General features: G+C 39.0%; 3 protein-coding genes across 3 annotated transcripts; all 3 read right to left on the bottom strand.

Annotated features, from left to right (window-relative positions):
* Window positions 1-8,553: 8,553 nt before the first annotated feature.
* Window positions 8,554-10,828, bottom strand: LOC107045017. Its single transcript, XM_015267108.1, has 3 exons — window positions 10,023-10,828; window positions 9,098-9,974; window positions 8,554-9,036 (listed from the first exon to the last, which is right to left on the bottom strand). The coding sequence occupies exons 1-3, from the start codon at window positions 10,826-10,828 to the stop codon at window positions 8,554-8,556; spliced, it is 2,166 nt and encodes a 721-aa protein (XP_015122594.1).
* A 63-nt stretch (window positions 10,829-10,891) lies between these two features.
* Window positions 10,892-12,442, bottom strand: LOC107045016. The gene has a single exon (XM_015267107.1). It carries the CDS (start codon window positions 12,440-12,442, stop codon window positions 10,892-10,894), a length of 1,551 nt encoding a protein of 516 aa, XP_015122593.1.
* LOC107045015 lies at window positions 12,439-13,722 on the bottom strand. The gene has a single exon (XM_015267106.1). It carries the CDS (start codon window positions 13,720-13,722, stop codon window positions 12,439-12,441), a length of 1,284 nt encoding a protein of 427 aa, XP_015122592.1.
* Window positions 13,723-14,908: the final 1,186 nt, after the last annotated feature.

Here is a 14,908-nt window from a genome sequence, read left to right as displayed (position 1 = left end):
ACGGTGTGCGTGAAGTACATTAAAAAACAACTACTTTACCCCTATTATCATTCCGAAAAGTGCACTCGGCAGGCATCACAAAAAATAGATATATTTTGTCACAAGACCCAAAATTTTTTTTTTCACAAACCTGCACCGAAAGTTCGTACTTTGCTCCCTGATGAGCGAGAGGAAAGTGAGTACTTCCCGCCCTCGGGTGAAAAGTACTCCATTTCCTCCCGCTCAGTAGACAGCGAAATACAAACTTTCCTTTGCAGGCGTGTTAAAAAATTGTATGTGCACCTCGGGCGGGAAAACATGACTTTCTGCCCTTGATGTACAATATACTAATTCTGACGAGTGTGTAGACCGAGGCGAAGCTGAGGAATGCAATTACACGAGTCAGAAATTTTTTAATTTTTTTCTCGAGCTCGAAAGCTAATTTTACCTAACATAGGCTGTGAACGTCGTTTTACAGACAGTGTCACGAAAAATAGCACGTGTTACACGTGCGTGCGAAAAAGTGGTTCTTTACACACTAGTAACAAGATATGCTAAATTTCTTGCTGTAACAAGCATCATAGCTTACGAAATAAGAAACACCTACCCATGTGTTGACAATGCCAATTATTACTATCTCCAATTGGTGTACCAGGGCTGTAATCACGGGTGAGTGATTACATTTTATAATTATGTTATCAGTGAATTCTAATTTCAATAGGCCCTTTGAGGTAATTTTATATGTATAGTTGTATGAAAGAAATATACCTCTCAGAGAAATGTGGGTTGGAGCACTTCATCTCCCGCGAATCGACACCGAACAAGTGACGGAGACGGAGCATCTAGCGAGATCAGTGCCAACGCCATGTTCTTAACGACAGCTTGCAGGGTTTTGGCCTTCTTAGCCCTTGCATAAAATTTTTCCTGAAGCTGCCAAGATTTTGCTTCTTCGCCGATAGCCCTTGTCAGCGTAACCTGTCAATATTCAAGTACTTGAAAATATACGAGCGGAGGAAACAAAGCAATGTTATGATAGTTTAAGCAATGTATGCATTCTTAAACGTTTCGCTAGGTTTGTGTCCATGTATTTGGAATTTTACTAAATGAAAAATATATATACTACACGGAGAAAAAAGTTGGAGAAAAATTACCAAACAAGTGAAGTAATTGTAGAACGAGCTCAATTTCCAAGACTTTTTTACCCGAAATCGGGGAAAAAGAGTAGAACGATGGTGAATTTTTCCGCGATAGATCAACAAAATTTACTGAATGTGAGGGTAATTTGTACCGAAACTAAAATTTATTCTGCGCTCCAACAATAATGGTCCTAGTGAATGTGAATAATTGTGCAATATTGCGTATAATTTTCATAGAACAGAGAGTGACTTTTTACCGAACGCGTTCGATAAAATTTCACTTCCGTCCGTCCTCATATCCTTCAAATGGGTCTAGGACGAGTAATACTCTACCGGTGGGGAAATTTTAATATGCAGGAGGATAATTTTTGCATCCATAGATGTGTTTTTTTGACGAAACGAATCGTAAGATATCCCTTACAAATAAGTATTTTTTCATTGGATTATAATTCGCCCCACGATTACCTTACGTACAGTAAAAGTTGCCATGATTTTCCATGTAATTTTTATTCAATTTTTCTCTCCCTGTAGGAAGAATTCTTTAATAGTATATTTCGTCATTAGGCCGAAAAAACTTTTCTGGTAAATATGAGGTTTGCAGGACGAGCCGAATTGAATGGTTCAATAAAATTGAGAATGCAAATAAAGTCACTGTGAATTTGCAGGGATGGGAACCTCGAATTACATTTGCAATCGAATTACTTGAAAATTACTAAATATATGTGATGTATAAAATTGCTTCGGGAGAGATTTTATTACACTAAGAATTTTTAATTTGTGATTTTTGATTATCAGTTCCGATAAATTATAGTAATCGATGGTAATTACAACGAAAATTACATCAGAATTTTATTGGGATTAAAAATCAAATCAAATTTATGTATATAATTTACAATGCCCATTCGGAATTCCTCCAGTAACTGAAAAGTCTTTTGGCAAAAAATACTCATTGTGAAGGAAAAAAAATTTGCTGGAGTAAATTACATATTACAGCTGAGATTAGGAATTTCCACTCCTAACTGAAAAAGGAATTTCGTAATCGTCATTTTCAGATTATAAAATGGTAGAGTAACTGCAATATTCGATTCCAAAATTACGAATTATTCGAGTAATTCTCAGATAATAATTCGCATTACTCATTCAATTTTGTAATCTGACAAATTTAAATTCTCCTGAGTTGTGCCAAAAGGACGTATAGACATTATTTTCTAGATTTTAGAAACTCCTGTTCTTAAACTTTATCCTTGATGGGATCATAAAAACTAATAAATTCGGGGATTGTTTTTAGAAATAAATATTTTCTAAAACCAATACTGAATTTTTCTTAATTTTAGAAAATTTCCAGATTGAACTAAAAAATTGCAACCGAAGTATTTAAAGGGCGTAAGTGCCCCATACATCCGGAGGGGTGCCCAAATATCGGGAATTTCAGATGTGAGGAATGGTGATTTTGCAAAGAGGGAGAGGGGGGAGGAGATTGGGCATTGAGAAATCATAATCGATTAAAATTGAGTTGGTGAGTTTTTCCAAAATATCTCCGAAACTAAAGGAGACCGCGAATATTTACGAAAATGTGGGGGGGGAGGTGCATTGAGAATTCACAACCAAGAAAATTGAGTCGATAGATTTTTCAAAAATATCTTCAAAATTAAGGGAGATGGCGAATTTTTACTGAAAATTTGGGGGAGAGGGCGTGTGCATTGAGAATTCGCAATCAAACAAATTGAGTCGGTAAGTTTTTCAAAAATATTTCAGCATCATCCAAAACGTGGAGATTTCATATTTTTTGGGAAAGTGTTTATACGATTTTTTGGCCTGAATTTTCAAAATTTTTCGAATTCCTTGTAGAAAAATAAAAAAATTGGTTCCGAAAAGATAGGCTCAGATGACTCAGAAACATCTGAAACGTGGAGATTTCATATCCTCTAGGAAAGTGTTTATACGACCTTTTGGCACAACTTACGCGAATTGTCCACTGTAGGGGATAATGAATCTGCACGTTTCAGATGATGCTGAATCGTCTGAGCTCAACCTTTTAGGACATTTTTTTTCCATTTTTTCAAAGGTTCAATTCAAAATTTTGAAAATGTCTCATTTCGCAAACGTGCTAAAGAGGTTCCCCTCATTAGCACATTTCTATCGAATTAAGGGAACTTAATCCCCTAATTCGATAGATTCCAGAATATTTTTCCCTTGAAACCATCATTTTTTGGTTGATTAATTTCATTTATTTATTTTCTGAAATTATTTGTTTTTTTTTTCTAAATTTTAGCCGGATACAAATTCTAAACTGCAAATTCGAGAATGTAGAAAAAAAATCTTGAATTTACTTTTTTTTCTCTGTGTCATTATTCCAATTCCAAATTAAAGAAGGGAATTTGGAAATATTAAAATAAATCATCCCGTCAATTAAGTAATTGGGAAATAACGAATGAATTATCTACCTAATCGGAAAATCGTCGAAGTCAGATTCCAAATTACCCATGTAATTTGGAGAACTACAATATGAAATGACTTGCCCATTCCAGTAATTCGGTATTGTGAATATTTATTATTCAATAATCTGTAATCTGAGAAATCAAATTCCCGGTTAGTCAAGTATTCTCCAATGGCATTTTATTAGATTATTTCTATCGCCGATAGTTAGTAGAGGTCATTGAAAATTCCTTCGAATATTTTAGTAGTTTGCAATTAGGGCTAATAAAAACTCATGTATTTTCCAATCGATTCAGAAGAATTATAAATTTCAAAGGATTAATGGATTACTGATATACAACTTGATATTTAATTGTAATCTCCAATTATTTTTCTCAAATTACGAAAGAAAAATGTAATTTAATATTCAGGAACGCCAAATTCCCAATTTTCCCATCCCTGCTGTGAATTTATATAATTTTATCGAGGAGTAATTAATGGAATTTTAAAAGAGAGATTTCAATGTTTGATTTTGAGTCAACGGCTGAGCCTCACCCTGTTGGAAATTGCTGGCGATTTTTTCTACAACTAGGGGGCTAAAAAAACTATCAATTTTTTTTCAGATTTTTTCGGCAGCTCACTTCGGAGATATGATTTTTTCTTAGTTTTTTCATTTTTCTCCAATATCTCGGGTTCTATCGATCCGATTTTGATATTCCATGCGTCAAAATGTTCAATTTTCTACCACCTATAAGAATATCATGGGTAAAGTTTTTTAGCCGATCTGTAAGCGCTCATAATTACGAAATATCCAAAGAAAAAGTTGAAAAACTCGAATTTTCGAAATTACGTCACGTTTGATTTTCCTCATGCTTTTTTCAATGATTCTTATAATCAAAACAAGTATTTTGAGCCGTCGTACAAGTTGGCTTTCGTCCTAGATATATTTTAATTTAAAATTATTTTCTGTTCCGCAAATTTGGTCAAAACATACCAAAACATCTTTGATTATAGATCGAAAAAATATGTAATATATAGGTAAATCCGCTTCATACCGATTATAATCAAAGTCAGTCAACTCCATTCTGGTGTGACGTCCGTCGAAAAATGCATTAAAATACATTTTTCCTAAATAATTTTCTTTACAAAAGACCCATTCTTTTTGTAAACACATAAATGGACAATAGCAAGAATCAATTCTGAGTATCGAATATTAACACTCAGAAGGGTCAAATGTGGAAACCATATATTCGAAGAATAATAGAAATAGAAATGAAGAGACGACACCTATTAATCAAAAACTAGAATATAATCATGTAACAATTAAAACCGTGAATTGTTTGATTAATTTATTTATCTTTAAGAGATAAGAATCTTCAAAATTAAGAATTCAATAATTATACTAAAACAAATTCTATCCATAAATGAAGAGTACAATATTCTATTCAATTTATCATGATGAGATTAGAAAAATTAGAACTGGCTAGCGAGTGGACTCGTCAAATTATTGATCCATTCCAAGATAATGACAAGGGGGCGAATCTTCAGACAAACGCTCCCCTTCGAATAATCGCGGCGCCTCCAAAGCCATTATCATACTTTGGAGAACGATCGGTACCATACCGGGGGACAGATACCTTACGAGAATCGGACACGTGGGGAACCGATAAAGTTATAGAAATAAGAGTCTCCACCAACCAGCACCGAGATAGCCACGTTGTCACGAGCGGAGACTCACCATGTGTCGAAGGGTAACACCCCATGCATCATGGTCGAATCAAGGATATATAAGGGCTGCTTGAGGGCACCGAATTCAGTTACCAGTACACCCCCATCATCTACAAGTCACCAGTCGTCAAAGTCGTCGTAACTCCGATAATCGACTTGCACTTCAGCCATTGGCTTGTGCATTTACTTTTGAGATTTCAACCTCAAAAGTCTACACTACGATATCATCATTATATTCTTCGATAATCTCAAATTAATACTCACCGATCAACGCAACAATTCATGTAAGTCAAAAATCATTAGTTACTAAGATTGTAAACTCACTCTTAGTGATGAAAACATAAAATGTTCAAATTATTTTGAATTTAAACCTTGTGAATCCTTTTCGAAATTATCCTCTCGACAGATTGAAAAGACAACGAGTAAATAAGAGAACATTCAAGTGCTATTTGCAAATTTCCCAATAATTAACCTTCTATCAATTCGATTTGAAACTCCAACTATTTATCTTTCGAGATATTTCCATTTTGAGATTAAAACCTTCGACTCTAAAAATTATTTCATCAAAAAGTTTTCATACTCTTTCATGTCAGTTTTTCATGGCTGACATACAGTGTTATTGAAGAAAGGTTTCGTCCATTCTGACATGACACTGGGATATTTTGACCAAATTCGCAGAATTTCGAAGAGAAAGAATTAAAAATAAAATAGATCAAGGACGAAACCATTCAAAAATTAATTTCTCCCCTCCCCAATTGAGATGAAGGAATGAAACCAAAGCCTACCGATAGAGAATTGTATTTTTAATAAATGACATCGGTTTCACTTCTTAATCTCAATTAGGAGCGAAGGAATGAATTTTCAAAAGCGCGGAATAATCCCGAACGGTTCTCCGGCGTCGAGTGAGCCCAGGGGAGCTCCCCCGATTGGAAAATTTATTTCTCTCCCCCCCCCCTAATTGGGATGAAGGAAAGAAATCAACGTCTATCGATCGAGAATTATATTCTCAATAAATGACAGCGGTTTCATTCCTCAATCTCTATTAGGAGCGGAGGAATGAATTTTCAAAGCGCGGAGAAACTCTGGACAAGTTCTTTTCATTTAGAAATTCTTTTCTCCCCTCCGTAATTGAGATGAAGGAGTGAAATTAACGCCTATCGATCGAGAATTGTATTTTCAGTAAATGACACCGGTTTCACTTCTTAATCTTAATTAGGAGCGGAGGAGTGAATTTTCAAAAGCGCGGAGTAACCCCGAACGGCTCTCCAGCGTCGAGTGAGCCCGGAGAGGCTCCCCTGATTGGAAAATTCATTTCTCCCCCCCTAATTGCGATGAAGGAATGAAAGTAACTTCTATCGCGAGAAGAACTTGTCCAGAGTTACTCCGCGCTTTGAAAATTCATTCCTCCGCTCCTAATAGAGCTTAAGAAATAAAACCGCTGTCATTTATTGAGGATATAATTCTCGATCGATAGACGTTGCTTTCATTCCATCATCCCAATTAGGGGGAGAGAAATGAATTTTCCAATCGGGGGAGAACCTCCGGGCTCACTCGACGCCGGAGAGCCGTTCGGAGTTACTCCACGCTTTTGAAAATTCATTCCTCCGCCCATAATTGAGCTTAAGGGTGCCAAATGAATTTGAAAAAAGATTTTTTAAAAAATTTTTCTTTCCCTCCATTACTGGAGAAATATGTATTCATCCATTGGATGAAATTTCAAACCCGCAACCGGAACTAGACATCGAGAAAATAAATGCGGAAAATCCTCTACTTCGCGTGACGAACCTCGAGAAAGCATGGGATCAAATGGGTATGGCGGGTTGAAATATCTCTCTTATTCACCCTGGTACCTCATTGTTTTTTATCGCCATCACATTGAACAGATCATTCGCCATATCTTCAAATTTTTTCAAATTTTTCTTGAGTTCCTAGGGGGTTGAAACGTTCAATCTAATCAAAACCCCATAAGAGGCCGTGTATAAGACTGATTTTGTTTATTCAATTTCTCGATATCCATAAGTTCTAAAATTTTAAAATTGTCACCGATGTTCACCATCTGTCTAATACTATTAATTTAAAAAATTATAACTTTGTTGGTGAATGTCAATTTTCAAGGTCATCGCCAAATTCACTTGGCACCCTTAAGAAGTGAAAACGATGGCATTCATTAAAAATACAATTCTCGATTGATAGGCTTTGGTTGAATTCCTTCATCTCAATTCGGGAGGGGAGAAATTAATTTTTGAATCAGAAGAACTTCTCCGGCGTTAATGCCCGCTTTGAAAATTCATTCCGCCTCTCCTGATTGAGATTAAGGAATGAAACCGTTCTCATTTATTGAGAATATAATTCTCGATCGATAGATACTGCTTTCATTCCTCCATCGCAATTCATTCCTTCGCTCCTCATTAAGATTAAGAAATGAAACCGATGTCATTTATTAAAAATACAATTCTCTATCGGTAGGCTTTGGTTTCATTCCTTCATCTCAATTGGGGAGAGGAGAAATTAATTTTTGAATGGTTTCGTCCTGGATCTATTTTATTTTTAATTTTTTCTCTTCGAAATTCTGCGAATTTGGTCAAAATATCCCAGAATGGAGTTGATTGACTTTGATTATAATCGGTATGAAGTGGATTTACCTATATATTACATATTTTTTCGATCTATAATCAAAGATGTTTTGGTATGTTTTGACCAAATTTGCGGAACAGAAAAAAATTTTAAATTAAAATATATCTAGGACGAAACCCAACTTATATGACGGCTCAAAATACTTGTTTTGATTATAAGAATCATTGAAAAAAACATGAGGAAAATCAAACGTGACGTAATTTCGAAAATTCGAGTTTTTCAACTTTTTCGTTGGATATTTCGTAATTATGAGCGCTTACAGATTGGATAAAAAACTTTACCCATGATATTCTTATAGGTGGTAGAAAATTGAACATTTTGACGCATGGAATATCAAAATCGGATCGATAGAACCCGAGATATCGGAGAAAAATGAAAAAACTAAGAAAAAATCATATCTCCGAAATAAATATTTTTGAAAATAATTCTGAAGGGTCTAAAAGAGATATTTGAGAAATATTTTCGGGTGATTTTATGAGTTTACAACTTTTCTAGAGGACAAAGCTGAGTATAATTAAAATTCTAAGAATTATTTGGGAAAAATACTAAAATAAAAATGGGAAATTTTCAAGGATTGAATTAAATATTTAAAAATAGAAAGATTGTTAATTTCGCGTACTTGATACGCAACATACTCCCCCGTTGAGAGCTGAGTGATCAATTATTCCTTGGAGTTGCTGGAGTCCACGGGCAGTGGTGCCAAGCGTCGAACGTTTCGATCTACTTCTCCAGTAGATGTCCGCAGCCTAGCCTTCCTGGTGATGCCATCGTCTGATGGGTAGATTTCAATGACACGGCCCATGCGCCATTTTAGAGGGGGTAAATTGTCGTCGCGCAAGAGCACCAATGCTCCAACGCTAATGTCATGGTGTCCTGAAGTCCACTTATGACGGATGTTGAGTTCGGAGAGGTACTCCTTATGCCACCGATTCCAGAAATGTTGCTTAATCTTCTCAAAGTGTTGCCAGTAAGAGAGACGATTGCTAGGGACCTCTGTCCAGTCAGGTGCAGGGAGATCAGTGGTAATGTCTCCATGCAGGAAGTGAGCAGGTGTGAGAGCGTTGAAATCGTTTGGATCAGATGATAATGGAGTCAATAGTCTTGAATTGAGGATTCCCTCAATTTTGATGCAGAAAGTATTGAACTGTTGATATGTTAACAATTCATTTCCAATAACTCTTTTCATATGTTGCATAAGACTTCACGGCAGCTTCCCAGATGCCACCGCAATGAGGAGATACAGGGGGGATGAAATTCCATTCGATGCCTTGTTCATTCAGCTTTCGATTGATGAATTCACCGTGCTTTTCGTCGTTGAGAAGTGTATAGAGTTCCTTCAACTCTTTGTTTGCACCGATGAATGTTGTTGCATTATCTGAGTGGAGAGCCTTGCAGGAGGGATGTCGAGAGATGAATCGGCTGAGTGTAGCCAAAAATTCTTCACTGGTCAAGTTATTGATGAGTTCGATGTGTACTGCCTTTGTTGTGAAGCACACGAATATGCTGATCCAAATTTTTATTTTCTTGAGATTACGGTATCTTCGTTCTTTGATGAGGAAGGGACCACAATAGTCCACACCAGTGTGAGTGAAGGGGTTTGCCTGTGTGATGCGTGCGCTCGGGAGATCTGCCATGGGGTAGTTGACTGAAGGTGGATCTACCTTGGCACAGTTGATGCACTTGTGAATGATGAATCGTACTTGACTGCGCCCATCAATGGGCCAGTATCGCTGCCTGAGTAGATGAAGAGTTGTCTGGATGCCTGGGTGAAGATTGGCCAAGTGAGCTTTCTTGATGAGGAGGTGAGTGATGTAATGCCCCTTTGGTAGCAATGTGGGATGTTTGCCATCTAAGGGAAAATTACGAGCCTTTCTTAGCCGACCACCAACTCGAATGAGTCCATTGTCATCGAGTTTCAAACTGAGGTTTTTTAAACGATTTTTTGAAGAAAGAGGTTTTCCTTGCCGAAGTAGTGAGAGTTCTGTGGAGAAGGCTTCTTCTTGAACTAGTTGGAGAAGTTTAGTTTCGGCTGCTTCAAGTTCTGGGAGAGTGAGATATTTGTGGGAAAGTCTCTTGCGCCACCTTAAGCACCATCCAGTGATTCGTTTGAGCTTTTCAAATTAGGAATACCGACGTAGAAAGAGATTGCTGGCGGGTTCAGTGACATGAAGACAAGCAATTTTTTGAAGTTCAGGTAATTCTGAGGGCTTTTCTATGAGGAGATGAGGCCAATGCTCTTCAGGATCATGGAGCCAGCTGGGTCCATGCAGCCACAGATGATTCTTCAAGAAGTCAGAGGCAAGTTCACCCCTGGATACTGCATCTGCGGGATTGTCGTGTGTGCGTACATGTCTCCACTCTATGTTCTTGGTGAGATCTTGGATTCGAGACACCCTGTTAGCCACGAATCGTTGAAGGAGGTGAGGAGATGTTCTAATCCAGTGGAGAGCGACAGTAGAGTCTGACCAAAAAACTTCTCGTTGTGGTGTGAGGTCTGTTGCTTTCTTCACTGTGTCATACAGGTTAGAGAGGAGTTCCATTGCACAGAGTTCCAAGCGAGGGATGGTGTGATTGCCTTTGAGAGGAGTGATTCGAGATTTAGCACAGTAGAGGTTGATCTGGCTTTTTCCGTTGTCATCGATTGACTTGAGATAATTGCAGGCTCCGTACGCACTCTGGCTGGCATCACAGAAACCGTGCACTTCTAAATGCTTGAGATTCGATGTAACTTGTCGTTTGAACTGCATTTTGTTGAGGAGAGGAAGTTGTGATGCAAATTCATTCCATTTAGTATGAATTTCTGTCGGTGTAGAGTCATCCCAATTTAATTTGAGTCTCCAGAGTTCTTGTTGTATGATCTTGGCGTGTGTTACCACTGGATTCAGTAATCCAAGTGGATCGAAGATTCGTGCAACGTCTGATGCAATGGTCCTCATGGTGATGACATCCCTGGTGGCGATGGGGTTGACAGTATACACAATACTATCATTCTGCGAATCCTAATGGATTCCTAGGGTTTTGAGGGTAGGATCATCCCCACCGAGTAATTGAAGATTGACGGTTGACTCTGGTAGACCTTGGAGAATGTCTGGGGAGTTGGAGGCACACTGTCGTAGGTTGAAGCCGCCTTCTTTGAGCAGGTTCATGATGTCATCTCTGAGGTGCAGGGCTTCTTCAAGTGTAGCTGCCCCAGTGAGAAGATCATCGACATAGAGGTCTCGTTTTAGTCGTTCAGCTGCTACTGGGTACCTTTCGTGTTCATCATCAGCCAACTGGTGTAGGCATCTGACTGCTAAGAATGGAGCAGAGGAGAGTCCAAACGTCACTGTCTGCAACTCGTATGTGTTGATCTTATCTTTCTCTCGCCAGAGAATACGTTGATATTTCGTGTCTTCGGGTCTCACAAGAACCTGGCGATACATCTTCTCGATGTCACCAGTGAGTATGTAATTGTGGAGCCTGAATCGTAGCACTAGAGGTAGAATATCGTCCTGAATAGTTGGACCAACCATCAGGGCGTCATTGAGAGATACACCAGTACTGGAGCGAGCTGATCCGTCGAAGACAACTCTAGTCTTGGTGGTGAGGCTGATCTCCTTGATGACTGCATGGTGGGGAAGGTAGAAGCCATCTTCTACCTCTGTGTCAACCTTCTTCATGTGGCCAAGGTCAATGTACTCGTTGATGACCTTGGTATACTCTTCTGCTAGCTTGGGGTTCCATTGGAATTTTCGTTCTAGTGAGAGAAGGCGACGTTTCGCCTGGAGGAATGAGGTGCCGAGTTGAGCCTTTTTCTCGTTGAAGGGAAGTGCCACTACATACCGACCTTCGGAATTGCGTGACACGTGCTGCTTGAAATGAAGCTGGCAGGCTGCTTTTTCTTCTGATTGTTGGCTCTCCCTGAGCCCAATGTCCTCGATTTCCCAAAATCTTTTGAACTCATCAATTATTTTGGTGAAATGACATTTTGCTTGATCGTGGTCGGACTCGTCACTCATACTGCCACAGACAATCCAGCCGAATAGAGTTTTCTGAAGATGAACGTCGGCAGAGTTGGGGAGTTTGATTTGTCCTATGCTGAGAACAGAGATGGAGGTACTGGATCCCAGCAAAACCTGGATTGGAGCAGGCTTGTGGAAGTTCAGGTCTGCGAGGGGCAAATTCTTGGGAATCTTCAGTGAATCTCTATCAATTTGCTCACTGGGTATGAGAGATGAGATTCTTGGGACTATTAAGAAACTCAATTCTTTTTTGAACTTGTTCAAACGAGAGGTGATTGTGGTGTTGATTCTGTGGCGTACGATTGTTGAGAGTTGATCCAGAGCTCCGATGGGGATAGAGCAAGTTACCTTGGTGATGCCAAGCTCAGCAGCCAATTCCTGAGTAATGAAGTTTCTTGTGGATCCAGTATCGATGAGGGCACGACATGGTACTGGTTGACGATTCTTGTTGAGAAGATTGATGATTGCTGTGGGCAGGATGTCTTGTCCTACTGAGTCCAGCGGCAGTGAGATGGTGATGCGGTTGGGCTGCTTGGAGTATTTAGTCATGCACTGGTGGTGCCTGGTGCTGTTGAAGATTCCTTGATGTAGTGGAGTAGTGAGTGGTGCTTAGCTTCTGGATCATTACAAGTCTTGCAGAAATACTTCGACTTGCATTCCTTGACTCCATGTCCTTTGGCGAAGCAGTTGAGACAACGGCCTTGATTGAAGATGACCTTCTTACGCTTCTCGATGTCCATCTCCATGAATTTTGGACATTCATAAATTCTGTACTCTTCAGTACAGACTGGACACTTTCTGATGACGTTGGAGAAGAAAGTTTGTGCCTTGGGGGTTGAGTGACTAGATGAAGAATTACCTTGTTGTTTGAATTGTGAGCTCTTTTGTGTGGGGTTTCTGTTCAGTTGGTCACTCTTCTGTTTGTTATTTTTGGAAGATTCTGTACTGCTTTTGGCACAGATTCCACGTTTTTCGAGGAAGTCGAGGAGTAGCTCGTGCTTCGGCATGTCATTGCCTTCGATATGTGTTTCCCATTGGAAAACGAGGTCATCATCCAGCTGATTGAGGATAATGGTGCTGATCAGGCCATTTAGCTGCTCTTCTGGGCCGCCGAAGGCCTTGATCAATCGTAATTGTTGGCGTACAAAATTCACCAGGTCTGTGAGGGATTTGTTGCTCTCTCTGTTCCTCTTTCCTACGTTGAGAAGTAGAGAGCAATGGCGTCGGAGAGCTTGCCTGGGGACGTTGTATTTCTTGTCCAGTAGATCCCAGGCTACTTCGTAGTTATTTTCAGTGATCTCCAATGCTTCGATCACTTGTCGAGCTTCTCCAATCACTAGCGATTGAAGATACTGAAGTCGGATGATCTTTCCAACGCTACTTGGGAGACGAGCATTGAATTGGTCCCTGAATGGTCGATACTTGTCAAAACTGCCATCAAATTTGTCGAGAGTTATTTCAGGCAATTTCATGTTAAACTGCGGAGGATAGCTAGCTCCAGCAGCTGGCGTCTGTTGAGGGATTGGTGGTGATGAGGGAGGCTGATTCTTGGAGTTGATCAAATGTTTCAGCGATGCTACTGCGTTGTGATAAGCATCTTCAACAGCCTCGGTTTCTGCTAGATTTACAGCTACGTGGTCCAGGTCCAGCTCGAGGAGGGTGGCGTTGCTTTGTTCCCATGCAGCGAACTTTTCTCGAATGGTTTTCAACTTTTCTTCTATGAGTTCCACCATTGCATTTCTGCCATCTGCTTGGATCCAATTGTTGCACTTGGTGATTCTAGTCTTCAGAGCTGTGCGTTTGTTTTTTAATACTTCGACCTGAGCCATGTTTGTGATTGGATTTCCACGTTCGGGACTACGCGGCAACATAAACTGTTATGGGGCTCCCCCGGTGCGGAGAGTGGAGGCGTGAGAGATTTTATTTTGCAACGATATGCAAAGTTCATACGAGAGTCACTAATATCACTATGCGCACTGAGTCTATTCGCGAGTTGTCACACTGAGTCTATGTGAGAATAATTACACTGATTCTATACACGAGTGGCTTTAAACTATCCGGCTCGAAGGACCATGAATTAAAATGCGAGAATACTGCGTTCGATTTTGAACTTTCTGGAGTCGTAAATTCCAGAAATCTGACCTACACAGAACAATATTTGCAATTTTTGCTACACGCCGAAATAATCTTTGTGTAGCTGTTTTTTTTTAATGAAAGGGGTGAATTCGATGAGAGCAATTAAAGGTGAGGAGACTTGGATAATTGGAGACTTGGAATGATTACTCACGTTTTAACAAAGTCGATATTTATTTTTAACAAGATTTGGTAGAGAGGTATAATGCACGAGGGTACCTCCGATAAGGTGTTTCTTCCTAGGGATGAAATTCGTAACTGATTACAAAATATTAAATTTTGGACAAGTTGGATTTTCAAAGTAGAAGGGATGGAAAAGTGGAGGAGGAAAATGATTTTTCTAAATTTTCCAATGATTGGTCAAAATGACCTGTGATGGGAGGGACAATATTCTGATTGGAGAGGTATCATGGAAAATTCGGAAGTGCAGGAAGTAGGGAGAGAGGGAGAAATTGGCGCGCCTTGGGCCTATTCCCCAATAAAGGGCGTCTGAGCGAAAATATTGCGGGACCGTTGAGGGTCGAGCGCAATAAACGGAAAGAAACTATAAAGTAATTTGGAAATACAAATTTTTGAGTTGAATGAAGGGATTAGGACAAATTTTGGCAGTGATTAAATTTCTGAGAAATGTCCTTTACAAACTTGAGGAAATATGAGGATTATTTCAATAAAATAATTCTGAAGGGTCTAAAAGAGATATTTGAGAAATATTTTCGGGTGATTTTATGAGTTTACAACTTTTCTAGAGGACAAAGCTGAGTATAATTAAAATTCTAGAAATTATTTGGGAAAAATACTAAACTAAAAATGGGAAATTTTCAAGGATTGAATTAAATATTTAAAAATAGAAAGATTGTTAATTTCGCGTACTTGATACGCAAC

Source organism: Diachasma alloeum, unplaced genomic scaffold, assembly GCF_001412515.2.
Source record: "Diachasma alloeum isolate Michigan unplaced genomic scaffold, Dall2.0 Dall_scaffold_00864, whole genome shotgun sequence".
NCBI classification, from domain to species: Eukaryota; Metazoa; Arthropoda; class Insecta; order Hymenoptera; family Braconidae; genus Diachasma; species Diachasma alloeum.
This window is presented reverse-complemented; position numbering and strand designations above follow the sequence as displayed.